General features: G+C 30.5%; 2 protein-coding genes across 5 annotated transcripts in view; one reads left to right on the forward strand and one right to left on the reverse strand.

Annotated features, from left to right (window-relative positions):
* Positions 1 to 26486, forward strand: part of LOC107455824 (uncharacterized) — a 106200-nt gene extending 79714 nt beyond the window's left edge. For 3 of the 4 annotated variants that reach the window (XM_071181331.2, XM_087159575.1, XM_071181332.2), the window contains 6 exons: positions 2765 to 2866; positions 3401 to 3672; positions 9064 to 9272; positions 12662 to 12835; positions 18954 to 19226; positions 24753 to 26486. In XM_071181331.2, the coding sequence (XP_071037432.2) occupies positions 2792 to 2866; positions 3401 to 3672; positions 9064 to 9272; positions 12662 to 12835; positions 18954 to 19226; positions 24753 to 25609 (1860 nt within the window). In that variant the 5' untranslated portion in view covers positions 2765 to 2791 and the 3' untranslated portion in view covers positions 25610 to 26486. The remainder of the gene's footprint in view (positions 1 to 2764; positions 2867 to 3400; positions 3673 to 9063; positions 9273 to 12661; positions 12836 to 18953; positions 19227 to 24752) is intronic. The other variant, XM_087159576.1, reaches the window with a different exon arrangement.
* The window catches only part of LOC107455815 (uncharacterized), a 417369-nt gene that overhangs the window by 348293 nt on the left and 42349 nt on the right, over positions 1 to 26727 (reverse strand). The gene's annotated exons all lie outside the window — the stretch shown is intronic.

Raw genomic sequence — 26727 nt, forward strand, 5'->3', positions numbered from 1 at the left:
TAAAAAATTATTATAACAATTAAAATTATAACAAATAATCTTATAATACAATTATTATAATACGTAAATATATATATATATATATATATATATATATTGTACATATAAAATATATTACATATAAAATATATTATATATGTAATTATAATTAATTATATAAACTGTAATTATAATATTAATTAAATTTATCATAGCGAATAAGTAATAAGAAATAAGAGTCAAACCAGATAGTACCCGATATAAATATTAACATTTATATTGAAATTTTCGAAAATATAAATATTGAAGAGAGTTTTCAATGCAAACTTTTATATGATACAGGGTTATCATTATACAGTATTACAAATAATACTACATCTCATTTGTCCCTGCTTATTGTGGCGCATATTTCGTAATGTATTGTTTTGCATTTTGTATTAATAAACTGCTGTTTGTAGAAAATGCAACACCATGAAGGAATCATCAGAATCAAATGAAATTCGCAGCAAATGTCAATTATAGGATATTATGCAAATTAATAAAGTTTCAGAGCCATCGCGCGTGCGTGGCGCGCGCAGCGCCCTCTGAATTGATGCTGAAAGCGTATAAATAAAGTGCTGTAGCGGGACGTTGAAAATAGTCTATGATTATTTGTTAGTGGCAAACGTTTAGTGAGACCTGAGTATGCCTCCACGACGGAAGAATAAGAAATTCAAGCAACTTACGGAGTTTGAACGAGGGAGGATAATCGGCCTTCGAGAAGGAGGATTTTCCTATCGCGCAATAGCAGCTCGTATGCAGCGGAACAGTTCCACAGTGATGCGAGTTTGGAAGCAGTGGACCGACGAGCACCGAACAACTCGAAAAACAGGCACTGGACGACAGAAGGTGACGTCAGAGCGCGATGATCGACACCTGCTCCGCATGGCGGTGAATGATCGCACAGCTTCCTCCAGGCAGCTGGCAGCACATTGGTCTACTGCTACAGGTGTACAATTGTCGGCTTCGTCAATTCGTCGTCGTCTGCTGCGCCGTGGATTGCGTGCAAGGGTGCCATTATACAGGATTCCCCTCACGGCGGATCATCGACGGCTGCGTCGGCAGTGGGCTCTTGAGCACAGAGACTGGCGAGCTGATTGGCACCAAGTTGTCTTTTCAGATGAATCACGCTTCAATTTGTGGACCCATGATGGCCGTGTTCGTGTTAGACGTTATGCCGGTCAACGCTGCCTTCCTGAGTGTATTATTGAACGACATAGTGGTCGAACACCCGGAGTTATGGTCTGGGGTGCGATTTCGTATCATGGACGATCCAATTTGATACGAATTGAGGGTAATCTCAATAGCAACAGATACGTCCGTGAAGTGCTACAGCCCGAAGTCGTTCCTTTCCTTCAAGGCATCCCTGGAGCTATCTTTCAGCAGGATAATGCACGCCCACATGTTGCGCGGACTGTTAGAGACTTCTGTTCAGCACAACGCATGCAACTTCTTCCTTGGCCTGCTTATTCGCCGGATATGTCGCCTATTGAGCACGTGTGGGATATGGTTGGTCGGCGTCTCACTCGTGATCCGCGTCCTGCAGTTTCCAAAGACGAACTTTGGTTGCGCATACAAGCGAAATGGAATTCTCTTCCTCAAGCAGATATTCAACATCTGTTTGACTCCATGCCACGTCGTATAGCAGCACTTATTGCAGCGCGTGGTGGCTGCACCAAATACTGATTTCGGACGCTTAATTTGTTTCTTTTGTTTTGAAAATTTCATCATTTATTTGTATCAGTACAAGTCGTTTCTGCATTAAATTTCATTTGATTCTGATGATTCTTTCATGGTGTTGCATTTTCTACAAACAGCAGTTTATATTATGTAATAACTTTAATTTAATTAAGTACATATTGAGTATTTTTGGAATAAAACTATCCTTTCACTTCGTTAGGATTAACACATTAATGAAATGTGCTTACTTAAATTTATAATAAAAATTTTTTTCATAAACGATCATATTTTCATCTTTTTTTTTACTTCAAAGAAGAAAAAAAACTTTTCAAAAGATCAAGGAGGAAATCAATTTACGTCTATGTAAGTTGATTCCGAGAGAAAACAAATTTGTTCACGGACACTAACTTTACACAACTCTGCCCATCTTCACTGAGTAAAAACTCTCGGGGATTACCAATTTCTCGATTTGTCATGTTATGGATTTCCCAATGTTAAATCAACCTTAAAATGCAACAGGTGGAGATACAAACGTAATTTTTTTTTTAAAAAATGAACATAAACCATTTATCCCTTTTAAACTTTAATGATAAATGAGAATCAACCTCGGGGGTTGGTAAGTGAAGCGAACAGCATTCAAAGTGTCCTTGACCAATCTGCAGGTGAAACGAAGCCTTGCATTTTTTAACTCATCCTAGAATGCATAGGAACTCCTGGATCAAGCATTGAGGCAAAGTAGCTTTCGCGAAGAACTTTTTCATGGAACTAACCCGCATTTGTGTTGCATGGATTGGAAAACTACGAAAACCTCCCTTGTTTGACCCGACGGCAAGGGGATTCTAACCCATGATCCGTCTTCCACTGAGAGTATCTTTCGTCAGCACCGTGGTTGGGGTGAGCCGAGAGCAGAATTCGTATCAACCAGCCACCACTGGGATTCGAACCAGTGACTCCTCATTGGAAGGAGTACATTCTATCCACTGAGCCCTAGTGGTTCTTTTGATTAAATTAACAATAGGAAGATATTATGTTACTGATTATATTATTGATTGTTTTTTTTCTTCAGGACTCTGTTACAAACTTGGCTGGATGAATGCTCAAAATAGATATGATATTTAAGATTGATTCAATCTGTAAGCTGTGTCATCTTGTAGGATTCGTAATTATGGTTAGTTCTCCAATTCTCTGATGCATATTTTATTTTATTTTGTTTTTTATTTATTTTACTTTTATTTATTTATTTTTATTTATTTTATTTTTATTTATTTTATTTTTATATTTTTTTCAAATTTACTTTTTTTTTTAAATTTATTCATTTTTTGTTTAATTTTTCTTAATTCTATTTATTTTAATTTTTCCGATTATTTTTTGAATTTTTTAACAAAAAAATTTTAATTAATTTTTTTAATTTATTTTTTATTTTGTATTTTATTTTAGATCAATTCAAAAGCGTTATAGATCTATACTGATCTACAGTGTATCGAAATGTAAATGTCCTTCAAATGAATAAAAAATTTTTTTATAAAACTTCAAAGGAAAAAGAATGAATTAATTCTGATAAGATCTCTTCGATTCACACGAGGTGGTGTAATTTCCACTAATCTTCCAACTCCAATACAATCTAAGTTATTCGTTAGTATGTTCAAAGGCGCATGTAATCCAAGTTCCGCTGCTGGTATTGAGAGCAATTATCATGTTTCAGGTCAAGTTAATCTCACATTCTCAAGTGTTGCTGGCAGATGCTTACCCTAGCAATTACTACCACAGAAACTTTAGTATTCCAACCAAATCAGAAGTACGGAGAGGAATTAACATTGACTTGCAAGTCGCGACGGAAGCTCCAAGCTCTAAATTAAAATTACAAGAGGTTTTAGAAGATATGATGCAAGCTGCTCAAGAAGGATTGGAGGAAAGCGATAGTGTAACACTCTGTCCCACTTGTTCGGATTTATTGAAGGAAAAACCTTTAAGAAAGTAAGTGAAATTGCTAACTAAAGTTGCATGCATTCATTCATTTATTTACTTCACTTATTTATTTACTTATTCATTTATTTTTCAGGAACTACATTTATTTTTAAATAGCACATATAGATATTGAATACATATTATGTGTGGTACATAGGTGTTGAATACATATACATATTATTTTTAAATAGCACATATAGATATAGAATAGCACATTCATTACATAGTTACTAGAAATTAGTGACAAATACTAATATAATATTTAACTCTTTTGCGATTTTGATTTGTGAAATCTACTTAGCATACTGATTGAGATTTTTTATACAGTAATGTTTTGTTATCTGTAAATATTATAATAGTGGTTTTGTTTTGTGGATTTGGAACATTTAAAATAATAATTTGACACAGAAAAATTAACGAGAAGTTTAGTTTGGAAAAAGAGCAAGCAAAACTTGATTACATAAAGTTGATTTTATGTCCGTTCCTACTCATATTCCATGACTGAAAAATTCTCAAAAACCAAATTTTGCAAATTGTCAAAAAAGAGCACTTTATTGATTTATGTATAATTAGGAAGCTCAACAACTGCCCATTTTGTTCACCAGTCCTCACGATTGCTTCGTAATTATCTCTTTTGTTTGACGATAACAGGAATTTTGAATCGAAATTAAAATTTGTCCAATCAAAAGATTCTAGACATTTTTATTTTATTTTTCCAACATAAATTTATATCCACATATTTAGTTTGCGATTCCTTCGGAAAAAATCCAAACTTAATTAGTTTACTCACTTAAAACGTCATAATAACAAAATAAAATTAAAAGAAATGATAAATAAAAATAACAGGTTACTGCAGCTAAATGGGGAATAAATACAGGTAAGTAATAGTTCTAAATACAGCTGATGACAGCAAAAGATACTTATATCCTCCTTGTTCATAATTGATCATACCATATGATTTTTTAATAAGTTGATATTTTCACGAAATGGGAAAAGGGCAATTATTATTTTTTTTTCATCTACAACGAAACTTCCTTTACAAAAATTAAAATCTGTAGAATATAAATGAAGTTATAATTATTACACAGAGTTCTCCCGCTGTTACTGGCTAAATACATAATTTAATTTCAAAATAATGCAAAATATTGTTTTGTTCAATTATTACTGTTATAAATACATTTTTCTAACTCACTTAAATAATTCAGATATTAATAAATCAAAGCATCAAGGTATAAAACAAATATTATGAAAAACTATGGGACTATGTTCATGTTCTCTGACATTCATTCATTAAAAAATTAGAGATGATTCAAGTTTTGTCACTTTCTTCAGAAAATTTACTCCAGACTTTGATCAAAAATAATTTCACATATAAAAGTTATTTCATTAAGAATTAAGCAGTTTACAAGTTACTCTTCTATGGCAACTATACTCTTCTGTACAGCTGCGTTATTTTTTTGACCATCGATGGATTTTGGGTGAGACATCGCAACTTCCATTTGCCCTTCCTCTCTCGCTAGTGCTTCTCTGGTATGCTCTTATAAGGTAGAGGTCTGGAGAACTGACTGGTTATAAAATCCAACGAATATTTCGCTATTCACAAAATCTTTGACCAGTTGATGCGTTATGTGGCCGCATGTTGTCTTCCATTAAAATTTTAATAAATTGGTTAAACAATCAAGCTGCAAACAAACTGTAAACTTTTTCCTGTCTTATATTTAAAGAGAGAAAAATGGGCACAAGTTAAAGGCATTTTAGTGCAAGAAATGAAATTAAAAGTAATAATTATCAATTTTTTAATTTGCATAGTTAAAATTTTCAAGCACAGTTAAGCTGTCAAATACAATAAATTTTCTAGTGAAATTAAAAACTTTGACACCAAAACTTCTAGCCAATCAGTTTTGAAGTTTAATAAATTGATTTAAAATTTTCAACAACAATTAATCAATGCTTTCGTTTGCATTATATTGATTCCTGTCCTTGAAAGCTCAATAATTCGAACTACGACGTTGACATTATATCTCAAAATTTCTAATGGTCATGGAGAATGCAAACATTTCTTGTCTTTGCTTCTTGAATGCATAATAGATTTGGCTTCTCCAAACACTGTTGATGTGTGAATAAGACTTTAGTTTACAAAGAAGTTGAAAGTGAGTCTTTAGAGCCATTGTTTCATCAAATTTAAAAGTCAAAATAGCTTATTTGAGAAATCTCTTAGCTTCATTTTATCATATTTCGACGAAATTGAGTTTAATAAAGGTATTAAGTATTCTGGCATTAAATATTATTTTTTATTATTTACGTTATTATGGTTATACAAAAATAAGTATAGATCTGGTAGTAACTGCCAACATGGTTGTCAACGTAATAAAGGTTTATTTAATAGTTCGCTGAGAAAGAAAAAAATATGTCTTTTTTCCTCATAACTATGCATCAACTTATTTTTTAAAAGGCACACTTAAAAAACTGAATGAGTTAAATTTAAGCTTTTGCCTTATCTAACATTTTCTCCGGTCTTTTGTTTTTATTAACTATCTCTTTTTTTAACAACGTAACCCTTTACTAAAGTAAAATTTTACTTGCCAATCTGGACAAAGCATATTTTTTATTTGTTCATAACTTTGTACTCGCAAAATATATCTTGGTTACAAAGAATAGATAGACAAATAATAATTATAAGTTAAGAATAAGATGTAGAGGAGCAAGAATTATATTTCAACAAATTTGATGCACGATACTGCGTCGTATTTAATTAGCTTCACGTTAATTTGCATTCTAACTTACGTGGGGAAGCTAAGCTCAACTTGAACAAGGCATTTTGCTAATAAACGATCAGCTGGTGCTGGCGTCATTGGTCACATGTGTGAGTATTCACGATCTTCTTTAAGTGCAAGTACCCAATTGTGTACTTTAACATTTAAAATATTATATTTTCATTTATTTTAACTACTATATTTTCATTTATTTAAACACAATAATAAAGATTTTTTTCTAATTTATAGCTCTTTCTAATAATTTAAAATTAATTTCATTTGAACTTGATTTATTACATTATTCGGATTTATTATATTTATTATATTCATTATATTACTCTTTTTTTTTAATGTCAAGTTTGCAAAAGTAAATTCGAAGTGTTTTGATGACATTTAGGGCTGACGCCAATTCATTTAAACATGTGTTTCTTTTGTTTGAAATTCCCTTTTAAAACATCATTTTATGTACCTATCTAAAATTAACGGAATCAGGGCAAATGAAATTAAAGCTGTGTAATACAGTTTAATTGTAGCAAATGTTAGTTCCACCCTTTTCTAGCCAACATTACATCTTCATCTCTCTTTAAAGTTTTATTGTTAAAAGCAATTAAACAATGATAGTTAGCATTTACGTTTCTTTACTCATTACGAACTACTAGTATTAATCTATCATAAAAATGAGACGAGTTTTGAGATTAAATTTTAATTTGCTATTTCAAAATTTTTAAGCGAGATATTATAATTTTTTTAAAATTTTATTATTAAAGATTCTGAAAAGATGAAAGGGTGTTATTTCAGTAGAATTTTCGACAGAATTTTTGAATTTCAAACCTTTACATATAAACATGCAAAAGAATCCATTCTTTGATCTTTGGTTTGAATAGATAAACGTTCAGTTTTCCTTATTTTTAAATAAACTTTGAACATTAAACAAACTGCTTCAGTAGGAAATGTTTTTGTCTAGTGTTGTTTAAATACTTCAGGATATTTATCAACCTACGATTTTAACAAATTCGAAGCAATCCAATGAAGTTTAAATTAAAATGGAAAGGATACTGCTTTGCATTTTTCTTTAAACAAACTTGCAAAATACCATCAAACGCTTGGAGCTATTCAATTTTTTTTCAACAAAATGGCCATTTAAACATTTTTTTAAAGTTTTGTTATAACTGTCCTTTTCCAGTGTCTTGTTATACAAATAACGATGCTTCATTAGATCAGATGCTTATTTTTTAGGTAAGCACAGAGTCCACATCTACGATACTATGTTAATCCAGTAATTATTTTTTCTATTATTATTGCGATTTTGTTTCTAATTATCTTTAGCAATAAATCTCAAATATAGACTGCATTTTTTACTTGCTGGAGACAGACGGAAATGTCTCATTTGGATTAAAAAATGGTGGATACTCTGTAATGGGATACCAGCAAGTAACACATTTGTATTTTACCATTTTTAAACGAAACAGTCAATTAACAATAAATAAGATGGTATTCAAACTACTGTTAACTGTAAAAAAACCGTTTATTTACTGTTTTCACTTTATATGGTAAAATAATCCGAATTTTATAGCACTAATTGAGCCCATCTAATGAAGTCGCTTAATTCCTTGCAACTCTGTACATAGTATAGCCGAGTGGGCTAATCTGTCAATCTCATGAGTGGCTGGATAAGGTTTTAAGTCCCAGCGTTAACACTACAATATTTATTCAATTACCATCAACGCGTGAAGAGTTTTTGGTGTCTTGCACTCCCCACTTTGTGACCCTGGACTATTAGAATGCAATAATCTCATTCACACATCTAGCACCATAAAGCTGCTTAGCATAGAAAAAGTCTACTATTTCCCATCTCTTACGATAATTGTAACAACGAGATAAAGTAATTAAACCACATTCTATGCTCATTTGATAAAACACAACCCAACCACATTCTAAATCCAATGCCCTTTACCAAACAAAAACCTAACTTCAATATCCAGATGAATTTCTTTTTATATGGCTTTGAAACCATGCTAGTAGTAAATAGTTAAAAAAACGCACAGTTTTGTTTTTATGGCTCTTCAACCATGCTAGTTGTAAAAGGTTTCAAAACAGTAAAGGTTAAAAAAAAATGGTTGGTTGGTTGTTTCTAATGCCACTTGCCAACGGGCAAGCCTGCTTGGTGAAATAGGGTGTGCGTTTCCTGTTTTTCAGTGGCGCCATCTATGACCAAGAATACCACTTCTGCCACACCAAACGTCACACCAGTTTTATAGGACAGCGGACCCATTCATACATCCATTCATTCATCCACAGATCGTAATTTTGACCTGAATCAGAGAACGATCTATCTCCAATCCAGTACTCCCAAAGATATTGATTTGCTATGGGAACATGGATGACTTTTGCGACTCGACAGATTTAACGTGCATCAGTCACTTTACTACACGGGGAGTCTTCGGCCGACGGAGTTTGAACCCACGAACTCTCGGACATGGGCCCAGCAACCTACCGACCAGGCCATTCTTTACCGTAAGCTTTACTGTTAATTGAATGAGCAGACTGCTCCCAATAATTTTACGGTAATTTTAAAATCAAAATTCTTACAGTGCAAACCTGAACATTTATTAGCAATAAGTGATTGAATAAAGATAATCATTTTCAGGATCATTGAAGAGCTAAGACCAGGTTACCCTTGCGATGACTGGGATCCCAAGGAGCGCACCTGTATCTTTGATCGCAATATCGGTGACAGTGTAACATTTGTACTTGACATTCCTCAAAAGAAGTTTGACAACTCACTTCACATTGTGTGGATGCAAGAGTTTGAAATTATGAAATCGAAGACCAGGAAAAATTTTACAATTGATCCAGGTAATTATTTCTTTTTGTGACATATCTTTCAACATCAGTCATAAAAGTACCAGATACCTAATTTGGGAATCTGTTTTTCACTCCTAGAATAACATATTTGTAATATGGCATTTCAATCCATATTAATAAAATCAAGAGTTTGCACTATCTTTAACATCAAATACATCCCGAAATTTTAACTGCGGGTGCAACGGGTAGATTCAGTTCTCTAATTCAAGGATTTTTATCAGATGGTGTGGAATGAATTTTTCTCAAAGGAATTGCGCTACACATTGTTGCAATTAAGACTGGATGAGATTATGCTTATTGTAATTATGTAAAAGATAGCGTCAGTGATATGTAGCCGTTAACAACTCATTTTGCTTTAAAACTATTTTCACTACAGAGCTTATTTCTCGGTGCAGAAAGAATTATTTATTTTGGATTCGTTATGTAAAGTAAACCAAAATAATATGAAAGAAATGTAAGTGAATTAGTTCTTGGAAAATCATCTTAAATCATGGGTTTATTTTTATTTATATTTATGCTTGGAATGATATTTTAATTTTAAGAAAAGAAATCCTAAATTCGGGCCTTCGTACAGGCCCACCTCGGAAGGAGGAGTTGAAGAAGGGGCCTCGGTACAGAAATTGATCTTCAGCTATGACGCCATCTTTCAGCTGGTCTTGTGTTAGTTATATGCTGTGTTGATTCTAGTGTGTTATAAATCATATATAATATCGTCAATAGTTCACTTTACTTCATGACCTAGAAGATATAGATTTTACATCCTTGTTTTAAATCATTTCCAATCATGTATTCTTCATCATTTTCTAATATTGATTTGCAATATATATATATATATATATATATATATATACTACATATACTACATATATATATATATATATATATATATATATATATATATATATATATATATATATATATATATATATATATATATATATATATATATATATATACATTCAATATATAAATCATAGTACATATAGTTTGATTGAATAGTATATAGTATATACTTTTATATATTGGTGAGATTAGGTCTTTTCAACATTATTGATAAGCAACATTTCAGCTTAATCACAATTTTGTTTTTTGTTTTTTCAGATTTAATAAGGGTAAAGAGTAGAAAGAATATATACTATCTTTAATTAATCAAGCACCCACCAATCAAACGTATAAAAATTCTGTATAACATCTAAGTGAAACCAATTTGAATCAGTTTTAAATTAATACTTGTTTACATTAAGGTGGGTAGGAACTTCATGTACGTCGCACTAGAGCTGCAGAAAAGGCTACAAGCGATGATCTGGGAAACATCCCTGAAGATGATTTGATGACATGCCTTCACAATTTTGATGGCAGAGGTCACTATTTTGATGCTCACAATGTCTTGCACTCCATGGTAGAACTATTTAACGAGGACCGAAACGGCGCACCCTCGTTCTCTGTGAAGGCTGATCAAAATGGCCACCCTTTCACTTACTGATCGCAACCAGTGGTGCTTGACTTCAGTGTTCTACTGGAAACTGTGTTTTTATGATCGATTAGTCTACTGCAAGACAATTTTACATTAAAGAGCTGCAATCATTTCCCATTTTACTAACTAAACTCTTTGATAATGTCTTCCAGATTCGCAAAATCTCTGATTTTTAAAGGTAAAAGACGATATCCGTTAAAATTAAGGTAAATTTCTGATCAATAAATAAAAATTCATACGATGATTTTCCCCTTTGTACACTGTATAAACTTATAATTCATTAAACAATCGTTATATTTTTAAAACAATAGTTTTATTCTATGAAACAATTAAATATTTATGTTTATTTTAATTATGTCTCATTAATTTCATGTATGATTGTTTGATATCATAATTAGACATGATTAGTTCAGAGACGTAAATCATCTTAGCATTTGAAACTAAATTCGTATTCTGATCAGCTGTTGATATATATGATGAAAATCCTAGACAGAGAATTTACTTGTATAAACATTATATTCTATTTCCCTGATGTTTAGTTACATGCATATGAAAGCATTCTATATTTATCAAAGTTAAACAGACTTTGTAATATTAAACACATATTTGTAAAGGAGGCATCGAATTACACAAGCGAAATTATTGAACAAGAAATAATATCTTCTCTATTAAATTAAAAATATAAGATAGAGCGCTATTATAATACAGCTATATTGCGTTATTTACATGCATTTCTTGAATTTGTTTAAAATTCTTTTTATAATTTAAAAGTATTTTTGATGCATTCATCATATATTTTGCAAGAATTAAAACTAGTTTTTGCTTGGCCAATAAAATAAAAACTTACAGTGTTACTGTAAACACAACAAAAACTTACAGTATTATTGTACTCATTACAGTATTACTGTATTGTAAGTTTAAAATATACAGTATTAAACTTATAGTACAATGTTGTGGTCCTGTTAGATTTAATACAGTGTTTGTTTAATCGTCAGTAACGAATTTTATGCAAATAATTTTATATTCTGGATACATTGAAACCATTTTTACGAACAATATTTCTGATATGAGTTAAGTTCTAACCACAGAGACCTTACACACAAATAATTATAAAGCAAAATTTTTTTTATTTATTTTAAAGCGTGGAAAAGCGAAAACGTTTCTTGCACTACCGTATACAGACCCCCTCAACGGCAGCAAACTTAACTATTAGTTGGACAATGAATTAGTCATTTATTTTATTTTTTAAATTAAATTTATGAAACTCGCAGTAATCGCTTATTTATTTGTTTTTAGAAAAAAGTTTTGATAATGCGTTGCTCTGATGTCCCCATCAAAAAAATTTCAATAGCATCATTATCATTATCAATAGACACGCATGGAGAAAAAAGTCTGATAAAATTTCCGTATTGCAGAATAATGACATTTTTGTCAAGAAAAACCAAAATTTTGTTTAATAAAATTAAAATATGCGGTATATAAACCATTCATTTGGTGATTTTTCCGTTTATACCGAATGTTCTGGTTTTCAGCATTACAGTTCTTATCACGACATATTTAACAAGAAATACAAAACTGAAAAGTAAATTTAACCGATTAAATGTTTTTATGCTATACTCTAAAGTTATCAAGATAAAATTAGCAAATGTTACTACAGTTTTTGAATTTTTTCGCACATTACAAAATCATATTTCATTTTTAATTTTGCCAAAATCATTAGCAAAGCGCTTTGGTAAAAATTACACAGCTTTTTTGGTTTTTCCATAGAGCCAGAAACACGATATATTTTACAATATTCTTTTACTTTTGACCACACATTTTTCTTAATACAGTAATTTTGAAAAGTAAAATATTTTTTGAATTTTGCTTTAGATAAGTTTTTTTGTTAAAAGATGGATTATTACAGCTTCTCCTCCATGGAATATGGTGATTGGGAGTAAAGCTTCTGAGCTACGTCTAAGTCCCATAACTGAACTGGACATTGACTTTAACTATTTTTCGGCCACGGTAAATAATGGCGAAGATACCGAACTTCCAACAAAAAGAAAAGTCATTTTTAAAATTCGTGTAATGCCAATAGGTAATATCTATTTCCTTATTGATAGCTATAGTTTTTTCAACAAAAAAAATTTCATCAATATACATCAAATACAAATCAACAACACAATTCGTATTAAAATGGAATAAGAGAATTAAATTTCTCTAAAATATTATTGAATTACTGCTCAAATACTATTCATGGTGCAAAAACAAAAACATGATATTGTAATGGAATAAATGGTTAATTGAATTTTTCTATAGTATTGAATTGCTGTTAAAATCTGATGCTTAGTATAAGAACATAATTGGTATTGCAATGATATAAGTAAATCTATCGAATTTCCTTAGAGTAATATAGCTTCAAATAATCCAAAGCTGCTTCAGTAATGTTTTTCCAACTTGTGATAATATTCGCCAAATTTTATTCTTCCCAAGAGCATTGTGAGTGCGGCTAAAACTTTGCAGTATATTCACAAATGCTTTGATGTTGAATTTATAACACTATCCTTTACGTAGGAGTATACACCGAAGAGCCATTACATTATGACCACCCTCTTAATAACGTGTAGGACCACCTTTAGCCCTCAAATCTGCTAGCACCCGCCGTGGCATTGATTCCACAAGGGGCTGATAGGTAGTCTGAGGTATCTGATACCAAGCGCTCACCAACTGGTCCTGCAATTCCCTCACATTGCGAGGGGGTAGCATGGCAGCACGAATTTGGTTTTCCAAGTAGGACCACAAATGCTCTATTGGATTAAGGTCAGGTGAATTTGGGGTCAAGACATGACTTGAAAGTCACTGGAATGTTCCACGACGATTCAAGCCTTATGACATGGTGCATTATCCTGTTGGTAAACACCATCCCCCGCAGGAAAAACTGTTGCCATGAATGGGTGAACCTGATCTGCGACTATGTTCAAGTAGCTTACAGACGTCAGGGATTGTTCTATAAGGATTATGGGTCCTAATGTGCCCCATGAAAACATAGTTCCTGGGCGGGAAACCATGAAAACCTGGGCGAGCCCATTGTTATAGATGGAGGGTGGTCATAATGTAATGGCTCTTCGGTGAATGCTAATCTTTTTAATATCCTTTTAACATTTTGATAAAAACATAAAAAACTGAAATTTCAGTTAAAATAGTTAAAACTTCACAAAATCGAATGGATTTCAATTAGCACAGCTGTGGTAGTAACCCACTTCAAATTTTATGTTTCAAAGAAACTGTAAAAACTATCTAATTAAATTATTAAAAGAAAACAAACTTAATATCTGAAAATAATTATTTTTCTTACTGTACACTTTTTTATTACTATCGTCATTTCCTTTATTTCTGTAAGCATAGCTTTTATAGATTTCTATTTATGTTCGGCTTCGCTATTATTTATACACTTGTCGCAATGAAATAAAAAGAAATCCATAGACTGCACACGCGAGAGCTTTTCGTAAAAGTTGTCCAAATATATCAAAAACTTTTCAGATATAAGCAGAGATTCAGAATGATTAGCTAGCTTTGTTTTAAGAAAAATTATTTTCTGCTTTCCTTTAGAAAGAGAATCGAAAAATATATCACTGTAACTTTCAATTTAATCTCCCAAGTTAAATCAAAAGTCATACAGCTGGGAGATAAAATATGCCTTTTGAAATTTGATAAAACTTTAGAATTTAATGCTTTGACCATTAAATTATTATTATTATTATTATTATTATCCTAATCATTATTATTAGAATTATTGTAATTATTATAATCATTATTATTATAATTATTGTAATTATTATAATCATTATTGTTATTATCCTAATCATTGTTATTATTATTATTATAATTATTGTAATTATTATAATCATTATTGTTATTATCCTAATCATTATTATTATTATCATTATAATTATTGTAATTATCATAATCATTATTGTTATTATGCTAATCATTATTATTATCATTATAATAATATAATTAGCATAGTGAAGATACTATCGTATATCATAAGTTTTAGAGAATACTGCGTAATTATTTTCTCATATGCTGTGGTTAAAGCAGATAAGAGGTTAAGCTCTCAGTGGTTAAAGTGGATAAGCGGTAGACTCAATTAAAAAATGAAAAGTGTCAGGCAACTTTAGTTATTCTTGCATACCACCGGGACCAGGTGTACTAAAAATCATCAAGAAAGTTAATGTTTAATTTGATGAAACTGAAAAAGAGATGAAAATGCATGATTTACTACGTTCTATGTAAGAAACCAAGCATTTCTACAACTTTCAAAATTAGTTACAAGCTCCGTCATGAGATAGTGCTACTAACTGAAAGAAATTATAAAACAGTGTTTTCAAAATAACAACCATTTTCAGTAACCTGCACTCTAATAATAAAGCTAATAATATCAAGAATGGTCAGGCATGAAGCAGAAAATATAGTTCCAGATTTTAATAGTCAGCAACATTAACAAACTTTGTGACGAATCTAGAAACTTGGTGAGAATAATTTGTCTGGTTTCCTTAGTAGGACAAAGCAAGCCCTACCTTCTCGTTCCTTACTTCCACAGTAGCATAATAATTCGAGCCCTTTTAAGACCAATGTTCACCAATCTTGGCCGAATAAGCATTTAAGAGGCCATTATTCAACCAATATAATCGTCTTATTTCACAGAAAAAATATGCTTTATTTCAAAATTTTCAATTTCGCCTATAGTATAGCGAAAACGTTTTAGTCACTATTCATCCAATATAGGTCCTATATAGAATTGTCAAGTTTATTCGATATTTTATAGCCATTACTTAGTCAAATATAAGTAAAAAGAAATATTCGATTAAGTCTATATTTTTAGCCATTACTTAGGTAAGATAGGGCTTACATATAAACACCATAGTCACCCATTAATTTCCAGCCACTGTTTTACCGAGATAAGGCCTTTATATAATCGTTCAATATTTCTCCATAATTTTATATATTTCAAGTTTCAAATATTTAGTGTTTCAAATTGTCGATCATTTTCACAACACCCTGTATGTTGATTCGGTTTTGCTAATTTATTCATCATAATATCGTCTTAACTTAAGCTAAAATGAAAAAGAAATATTTCACAAGTAAAAATGCCATTAAACAGAAATACAAAACACATAAATGGAAGTAAATATTCATAAAGCTCGTACAATTGAAATCCATTAACATTCAAAACATAATAAATAAAATTTCTTTTCAAGATCTATTCATAAAAAATATCATAACTAACTTTTTCTAACAGTTCTACAAAACATACGATTTTTATTTTATTTTATCTTTTGATTGCAGTAGAACGGAAGTGAAGAAAAAACTCCAGAACCTTTTATTTTCCGTCTAGAAGGAAATATAATGCTCTTTTCAGACAAAGTCTTTTTGCTTTTTTGGAAACCTTTTCATTCGCAAAAAGTCTTTAACAATGATAAGTTGTGAAAACTTTCTAAGATACTTAGGTTTAAGTATATTTGTCGTAACATTTTTACTTTTTTATTATAATTTTATTGCTTTCATTTGTTAACGACCATTAATTTAAAATTTCGATGGAAAATAATGGGCTAACAATTTACTATGTGTTTTTACGTTTTTAATGTAAAACGCGTTAAATTAACAAAGTTTTTTCATTGTGACTCTGGAACAAAAATATTTATCAATGATATAAAGGAAACAAGATTTGTTTCCTAATTTATAATAAATTGGGTATTTATAATTCGATTTAGTTTATGGTTTACTGTTGACTAATTTTTCGCTTCTTTCCAAAAAATAAATTTTGTATTAGGAACAGCAGAATTACACAGAGATGAGTCATAAATGTAATAACTATGAAACATATATATAAAAAAGATGAATTATAAATTTACTGCGAAGCACTGATAAGCAACGTTTTTCATGTTTTTAGTTACAATGAAAAAATAATTTAAAAAAAGTTGTTGATCAATTTTATTTGTTATCAGTTTTGTCTCACTAAAGTTACAAAATAAAACTGTAACGATACGACAATGTACGGTTGGCTGCTTTAGACTTAGAAAACAAGTTAATTAAGACAAGCTACTAATTATATTTCTTTAATCAAATTTCAAAATTTGCAACAGATGACTCCATTGTCAGAAAAAATAGCAAAACAATATTTATTGCTGCATGTAGGGCCATTCCCGGCTGAAATATTTTCACAAGCGTTTGTTGCTATTGTCAAAAGGCAGCTCAACATCGTTGCTGCAGAGTTTGACTTTTTTATGACATTGTTTTATGGCTTTTTTAGTTACCAGCGCCATTTTTTGACGAACGTTGCAGCTTATATTAAATGGGTATGAAGAAATCATTTAGTTTGTTAGGCACAACACAGCAAATCGTGCAATCTATGCATCTCCTATATCTATCTAGCAATCTACTTCCTTTCCTTTTTCTTTTGTTTTTTAATATCATCTGACATGTTTGGGACACTCGGTAAGTAATTCTTCTTGAAATCATATTAGTTTGATTTTAACAATGTGTCCCCAAATTTAAACATTTCTTCTTAAGTATTAGAATGTAATGCAAATAAATGCTCTCTGGTTTTCGATGCAGAATGCAACAAAAACATTTTTCCGCCCATTTTCTTGAATTTATTCGTCACTTTGCGACAAGCGGAATATTTCCGAATTAATTGTTTTCTGGTATGTCTTTTTTAAAATAAGTGTTATCTAAATTTAATATCTACGAAATATAATCTGATTTAATCTTTTTTTTATTTTCAGTTACGTATAGCAGTCTATTATATTAAGAATTCATATTTAAAATTGTTGTAAACATTTAGAAATAGACGCAAAGTTCACGAAAAATAAATAAAGGGAACACCCTACATAACTTCTGATCTAATGATCAGTTCGTCGCATTTTAAAACTCAATCTTAATGCTTTGAAAGGGTGACTTCAAATATGCTAATTACTTAGTACATACGATATATTAGGTTACGAATTCAGAAATACGGAAAAAGATACTTTTTTTGAATAAACATACCTTTTTTTCGATATTCGATATATTTTGATTTCTGTGGAGATTCGGATAGATTCAGATTTCTGTAAGGGGTAGCCGCAATCTGGGAACGATGATCCCCGTAGTTTAGTCATGAAAGTGGTCCAAAGTTTTGATCACTTAATGTTAATTTTACTCTTTGCGTATTTCGCCATATCTTTTAAACTTTTTAAGCAAATTGAAACATTTTTGAAAAAAAAATTATAAAATTCGTGTATCTAAAAATAATTTCATGCAAAATATAAATGTTAGTTAATATTTATTATACTTTTTTATAATTTAATTTAATAATAGTCGAACCAATTTTGAATCGGAAGATATACAACTTTTATATCATTTTGAAGAATTTAATTATACATGTTAAAAAAATAAAATTTGAGCAAAACTGGTTGAATAATTCCTGAGATATTATATATAAACTTTTATTTCTCAGAAATTTTTCGACCGATTTTGCACGTATTTTGCCCCTTAAAATTGCATTGCTTGAAACTGCATGACAATTTTTAAATCTTGCAATTGATAATTTCTTCAACTATTATTAAATAAAATAATAAAACATAATAAATATTCACTGAAAATTATATTTGACATGGAAATATCTTTCGACAGAAAAATTTTAGAATTGTGTGCAAAAAAAAATTCAATTCACTTGAAAAAAATTTGAGACTTGGTGAAATACGCAAAAAGTAAAATTAACATCAAGGAGTCCAAACATTGGACCGTTCTTCTGACCAAACTATTGAGACCATATTTCCCAGATTGCTGATATTTCGGCGGTCAGAAGTCTGAATCCGTTGGGAAAAAAAGTTACGTTTATTCAGAGAAAGTATCTTTTTGGGTTGAATTCCGTTACTTAAAATATCATCTGCACTAATTAATCTGCATTTTTGGAAATTACAATCGTGAACCGTTTAGATATAGTTCTAAAACGTGAAGATCTGATTGCCAGATCAAAAGCTATTCAAGGTTTTTATTTTGCTCACTGTTCACCCATAACAAATCATTTTTACCATTTAGAATGGTGGCAACAAATAGTAGCTGCTTTAAATCATGCAAAAGGTATTGTTGATGCAAGATTTATTATTTTAAATAATCCTCTTTGAGAAATGCTTCAACATTTCAGTTTCATTGTCTTTACATTTCTATTATAGACCAAGGAACTTTATATCCTGGAGCCTTCTTGATGCTGAATATGCTTTCTTCCGTCAGCTTGCCTGAAAGTTCGATGACTTTTAAATGGTATATGGAAGACGATAATGAAATGAAATCTCTTCCAAGTAACATGCGAGTCAGTTCTACCGGTGGTTTACTGACCATATCCGAACTTCGTAAGGAACAGCAAGGAATTATGTCATGCGCTGTATATACCAATTTGAATGTGTTCGCCACCAAAAAGAGATTTTTAATCAAGTCCGTCAGTCAAGGTAAATGAATATAAATTATCATAAACTAGAACAGAGACTTAACAATCGGAAAAGCAACACCAGGTTTTGAAAAATAAGTTGTTCCATCCCTTATAAAAAATAAGGTGTTTTTTGAGGTTATTTTAAGGTTGACAGATGTTAGAAAATACATCTGAGATGGAAAATGAAGTTATATTTCGTACCAAAAATTACCTCATTAATAAACCTCAATTTTAATCTCCGTTACACCTCATGAAATCATCCTCATATATAACTCAGCAATACTTTTAGTTGATATTGGGTGAAATTATTCACACTTCAAATATACTTATTCTCTGGAAGTCCAGAAAAAATAGCCTGTGCACCACAAAAATAACCTCTTTAAGCTGGTTGCTCTAAGTAGATTTCCAACAACCTCGAAACAACCTCAGGTACGAATAAAACAACTTCATACACCTTGATTATACACCTTGAGAGGTTGATCTTGAAAGATTGTTTTTGTCAACTTCAAATAAACCATAAATCAACCTTGAAACCTCAAAAAAATCTCAAATAAACCTTAAAAACACCTAAAATTTTTGTAAGGGATACCATATGACACCATAATATGGTAAACCCTAGCAATTTTCTGAAATAAACTAAATACAATTGTTTTCTATTTTCTGTGGATTTTTCTAAAAAGTCGAATATAATAATTTTTCACTGCCTGACGAAGTAGTTCCGATGATATTTGATACTTTTGGGTACTCAGACGATTTCCTAATACAAACGATTAAAAAAAATTGTGATCGATATTTTTTACCTCAAATGGCTAAAGATATTTTTTCATAAAAAACTGGCAAAATCGTTTCCAAGCTATACTGCACACAGTGAAAAAAAAGCATGGCCATAACTATTAAAACTAAACTCAGTGGCGCGACAGCCTATAGAATTCCAAGACCTACTGTGCCCATCTCAGTTTCCGGAGTAAATACTTAAATACAGCATGTATTTGTAGGTCCCTTTAATGTTGGTAATGGATGAGTAAAAAAAAAAAGAAATCACTCTGAATAACTTATTTTCTAATGAGCAAATTTTCATCTCATAAGTATTCATCTTTATGCCTCAAATGCGCTAATAAATTAAATAAGCTAATTTCTAATTGAGTTACGAAACCAAACACAGAAAAGCATTTCCTTAGAATAAACATACCAGTTTTTTTCAATATGGGTTTTTAACCCTCGGTATATGGGGAGTAGTCGAAATATGGGAAGTATGGTTCCATCAGCAGTATAGTCAAAAGAGCGATCAAAAGTTTGGGCGACTTAATGTTGATTTCATTTTTTCCGCATTTCGCCATTTTTCTGGAAATACTGAAGTTAATCAATAACATTTCTCACGTAGTTATGAAAAATTTTCATTCAAAATTATCATTCTTTATTTTGTTATTTTTAATTACATCTGATAATTAAAAAAAATTAAATTTTAAGACACGCAAAATTTTGCTTCAATTCAAATTGTACAAATTTAAAGGACAATACAGAAAATTTGACCATAATCGTTTGAATAATTTCTGGGAAATAAAAGTTTGAAAATACAATTTTTTTTTTTTAGCAAAAATGAAAGAACTTTATAATTCAGAATCTATTTAACAGATTTTGAATGCATTTTGTATTTTGCCTTTTAAAAATACTTACGATAAAAAGAAGAAAAAACCTGATAATCTCGCAATTCATAATTTTCGATTCTTACTAAATAAAAATAATAGAATATATTAAGTTCTTTGTAAAAATTAATTTTTACCTGTAGTAGCGTTTAGACAAATATATTTCGCAATTGCGTACGAAAATTTTTGTTTTAAAAGCTCCCGAGGGGGGGGGGCGAAAAACACTTAAAGTAAAGAGTTCGAAAACTTCTACCGCGCTCCTAGCCTGGTAGAAACATATTTTTTAAATTGCGACTACTTACAATATTTCTATACGTTTTTTTGACTGATTAGCACTAAATAATTAGCATAGTTGAGATTACTTTTTTAAACATCAAGATAAACACTTATTTTGTGAAACTCCGTTCATTAAGACTAAAGTTAAACAGGCTTTTTTTTCACTGTGTAACACGTGTCGTTCAGTAATTCACTATACTTTATATACATATGTTTTCCTAAATTCATTTGATTCTTTAAAAAATATTAAAAATAATTCACTAAAAGTTCATTTTTTGTAATTTTTCAAAATATTCTAATGTTGATTTGCATTGAGAAAAGAAATATGGTCAAAAATAGCAGAACATAGTAAAATTTACCGTGTTTCTGGCTCTACGGGACCACTAAAAAGCACGGTAATTTTCACCGAAGCGCTTTGATAATAATTTTAATAAAATTAACAATTAAATATAATATAATAATGAGTGATCAAGTTATGTAAGTTTGGTAAAATTTAATCATTTTATCCTGAAACGTTAGAGAAAGGCATAAAAACCATTTAATCAGTAAAAAGGTTTTTTCAGTTTTATATTTCTTACTAATATGTGACGGCAAGAATTTTAATTTTGAAAAGCAAAATTTGTGGTAAAAGTGTTAACATATAAAGGGAAAAACTACCAAATGAATGGTTTAAATACAGTATATATACATTTTTCTTTTACCATAACTATGCTTTTTTTAATCCAGAAATGGCTTTACAATTCTATACGGTAATTTCTCAAGGATTTCTTTGTCTGTGTGCTTTTTATTAAATATTATGCTTCTACCTTCAAATTTCTAAAGAAGTTTCTATTGTTGTATCATATACTGACTCACTGAAATTTATTTTAAAGCATCTATTAGTGACTTGTTGTTCGTGAAGCATTAAATATTACAAGAGTACACTTTCAGAAATACATTATATTGTAAATATTTCTTTTTATTATTAAAGAAGCAGCGTATTTTAATATAATCAAATTCGTTTGCTTTTCATACTTCTTTATTTAAAACTTGTTGTGGTAAATAGTTGTACGATTAAAAATTAAATAATATTTTCATAATTTATTACTCTTTTGTGTCACTTTTGCATGATGCATATTTATTTATTTAGATGTCATTTTATCGCATAGTTTAGTTCATTCTTTACTTTGTTGTAAGACGTTATAGCATTTTATAAAAATTTTGATATTGTGTGTGAAAATGATAGTAGGTTTGCACTTTCTCACTTCAAAAAAAGACGTGAACATCTCACCAACGAATGCTATCAATCACTGTCAACGTTCTGCACGAACTCCAGAAAAAAGCAATGCAATATACTAGTATTTTAGAGGGATATTTTAAATCAGATTCTGGAGCATTTTGTGGCAGAATTTTAAGATAGTTTCTGATATTAGCCAAGCACAAAATATAACGAAGTGATAAGTGTTAAAATGTATGGGATTTTGAGATAAAATATTAAAAAGAGATATTGTTTTTACACTGAAATATTGTTCCTATAAAATTAATTTTTCACAATTATATAAATAAAAAAATAAGTTGCATATTTCAATTAGTTAAATAAATTTAATACATTTCAATGTGTAATATGTTACAATGTATCTACAAATAAAGCACTTTTTTGGTAGATATATCATCATGAATCTTAGTATTAAAATTACCAAGCGGGATATTGTTCAAAATTTACGCATATAGTAAAGCTTTACAAATAGTCAATCGATTGTTTAGGCCATGGAGCACTGTAATGATCACTATACTATTTTTATGTTTCCACTGTTACAAGCTTAATAATATTTCAAAAATATGTAATGGATCGTTTAGACCACGCAACACTGGAAATATCAGATTTTAATGTTACAAGCCTAATAATATTTCGAAAATAATTAAAGGATTATTTAAGTCACGCTACATTGGAATGACCACCATACTGTTTCAATGTTTTGACTGTTACAAACTTAGTAATATTTCTAAAATAATAAATGGATTGTTTATAGACCACGCAACACTGGAATGATCACCATACTGTTTTAATGTTTTGGCTGTTACAAACTTATTATTTCGAAAATAATTAATGGATTGTTTAGGTCACGATGCATTGCAATGATCACTATACTATTTTAACGTTTTGACTGCGATAAGCTTAATAATATTTAAAAATCCATCTCATTTTAATTTTTAACTTAAATAAATTACATTTTGCAATTTTTTGATCTGTTACTTTTTCTCGTGAGTGCTTTTTTCCTTTTATCTACCCAATAAAATTTTAAAAAATTATTAATTTTCATTATTTGTTTGCTTTCATCATTGAACAATACGAGAAAAAACTCATAAGAGAAGACCCCTACTTTTTACAAATAAAAAAATCCGTTTATTTTCTATAATATAGTACCATTTTAAAGCTTGAACATATGTCTAATTTTCTATTTAATCATAAACGCTGTAGCATATGCTTGTATCATTCCAGCTCCCCGCAATGTCTTTGGATTGAATTTCATATTTTACCTCGTCATTGGAACTGAATCGCCTTCAAAACAAATATTCTTTTAAGTTAAGGTAAAGATGGTAACCACTAGGTGCTAAGCCTGGAGTAAGGAAAAAAGTATGGGGACGATATTTTGAACCAATTGTGATGGATTAACGAGTGAAAAACGGGACCATAAAGTTTAATGGTTTCTTATGTTTAGGACGGAGTTCATATGACTTTTCCATACCAAAACTGTCACAGGGTCTACAGAAATGCATCCAATTGAATGGAATTCCACATTTACCAAACATTGTTCAACTATATCACTTAAGACAAATAGAATTCCACATTTACCAAACATTGTTCAACTGTATCACTTAAGACAAATAGAATTCCACCTTTACCAAACATTGTTCAACTGTATCACTTAAGACAAATAGAATTCCACATTTACCAAACATTGTTCAACTGTATCACTTAAGACAAATAGAATTCCACATTTACCAAACATTGTTCAACTGTATCACTTAAGACAAATAGAATTCCACCTTTACCAAACATTGTTCAACTGTATCACTTAAGACAAATAGAATTCCACATTTACCAAACATTGTTCAACTGTATCACTTAAGACAAATAGAATTTTGCATCGGGGGAGATCGTTCTTGTGTTGAAAATGCTCTATTTACTTCAAATTGGGATGCCCTAGATTTGAATTTCTTTTAAATAAGATTTTTTTCTCTCCATTTTCTTTGAAAAAATTTATCAAAAATCTTAAATTTATATTTGTTTTACAGAAAATTAAAGAAAATTGAGAAATCAATGAATATTGTGGTATACAGAATATTTTTAATTTTGGAAACATTGAAAAAATGGCTTGAAAATATTTAAAAGCAAAAATGATTAAATTAAGTTTCAGATGTTGCAAAAAACAGCAAGAAAATTAAAATACTAAATGTTGAACGAATATTTTGTACAAGTTGTTAGCCTTTTAAAGAGAACATTCTGAGTAACAGAATAAAGTGTAACTGATGTTATTGAAAACTTACAATCCCATTACTTTCAAAACTTGTTAAAATGATAATGATTGTAATTATAAATTCATAGCAGTAATGTATAAGTCTAAAAGTGTTGTTCCTTTTTTTAGAAAACAATAGATTGATGTTCTTGCCAACTCGTGCTTCGAAGTATCACAGAGAAATTTCGCAAAGACTCTATCGCAACAAGAGACAATTCGAGTCAAACTTTTTTGAAGATGAGGCTCGAAAAAGTGACGAAAGTGCATTTATGGATCATGTTAATCCTAATAAAGAGGATTATATTGATTTAAATAAAACACCAAGCTCCAAGTCAGAATCTTTGGAAAATAGAAAATACGATGAAAATACAGTAAAGGAACCATTTCTTCCTGATAAAGATGAGTCCAAGTCTGATTCTGACGAAAGCAAAAAATATGATGAAAATGTAGTTAAAGAACCATTTATTTCCGATAAAACTGAATACACCGGTCCAATTAAAAAACCAAATTCCAAGTCCGAATCTGTAGAAAGTAGAAAATACGATGACAGCGCAGATTTTATTCCTAAAAAAGATGAATACACGGATCCAAATAAAAAGTCAAGCCCAACATTCGAATTTGTCAAGAAGTCAAAATATGACGATGACGGATTTCGAATTTATTTACCCAGTGATAAAAACAATTACATGCCTTCGTATAGGAAACCAAGTCCTAAACTCGACTCATCAGATGACGTAAGTGTTGATGTAACGGAAGGTCCCCAATTCTCAACTTTATCAGACGAAAAATACGAAGAAATGAAAACTCGCCTCACCACCAGCGACAAAATAGCCATGCTGATATCCAAATGTGATGCAGACTTTGAATGTTCGACGTACGCTTCCTGCATAAAAATGACAAAAACTGAACCGGGATTCTGTCGATGTTTGCCACGTTTTGAAGGTAATGGAATATTTTGCTGGGAAGTTCACAAATCTGTGACCTAAACAAAATGCCAGAAATGGATACCAGCTGTTCTGTTGCGGATAAAAAGTAAAGATGATTCATAGCACGCAGTATCTCAAATATCTCCATATTTCATGTGGTGTCACGAAAAAGGCATATCCGATTAAAAAACAAACAAATTCGAACAAACAATAAGAATCGATATGTATCAGAAACAGCTGTGTCATTGATTCTTCATAACAGGACTGACTCTGCTCTTCAAAATCGATTTTGTAAGAGAAGTTTGAAGCACTTTATTTAATGTTATTGGTTTCGATTGATTTTTTGTACAATTTTTTTGTCATCTATAAAGAACTAGTCTATTTTTTTTTTTAATTTTGTGAAAAAGAAACTTTTAAAAGAAATTACTTAACTTCTTGTCATTTCAATTTGTTATTTAATTTATAGCGTAGAAACCACAATTCACAAATTATAAGTAGAATTTATTTAAACGAAATAAAATAACTCGTTTACTTTAACACGCAAGTTATTTGTGAGAAACGATGCAGGCTGTATTCCACTAGATTATGAAACTAAGAAATCGGCACAGGGCATCATTTTACTAACAAATATAGGAAGGTATATATGGTAATCACGTCATCTAATGAGCCATGGGTATTCAGAAAGCAGAGTGTTCGAATCCCAGCGTCAGCTTGTCGACACAAATTCCGCACCTAGCTCGCACCGACCACAGCACTGACGTAAAATATCCTCAGTGGTAGACAGATCACGTGTTAGAGTACCCTTGCAGTCATGCTAACCGTGGGAGCTTAATGTGGCTTTTCTCTCCTTGTAATGCAAATTCGGGTTATTTCCATCAAAAAGTCCACCACGAAGGTAAATATTTCGCCCAATACTTGATCCAGAAGTTCTCTTGTTTTCTGAATTGGGTTCAAAATTATAAGGTTACAGAGTAGAACATTAGTAGTCGTAAACCCAAAATTGGGTTAGCTGTTCAACGACGGTTAGAAAACGTCATTTAATGAACAATGATTCGTTTTCCTTAAAATAAATAGCCTACACGATGAAAACAATTCTTGTAAAATTACCGTTCTGTATTGTAATGACATTTCTGACAAAAAAAACCCATAATTCTGGTTAATTAAACCCAAAATATAAG

The sequence above is a fragment of the Parasteatoda tepidariorum genome, chromosome 3, assembly GCF_982258835.1.
Source record: "Parasteatoda tepidariorum strain Cologne lab strain chromosome 3, Ptep-v5.0, whole genome shotgun sequence".
In the NCBI taxonomy this organism is placed as follows: Eukaryota; Metazoa; Arthropoda; class Arachnida; order Araneae; family Theridiidae; genus Parasteatoda; species Parasteatoda tepidariorum.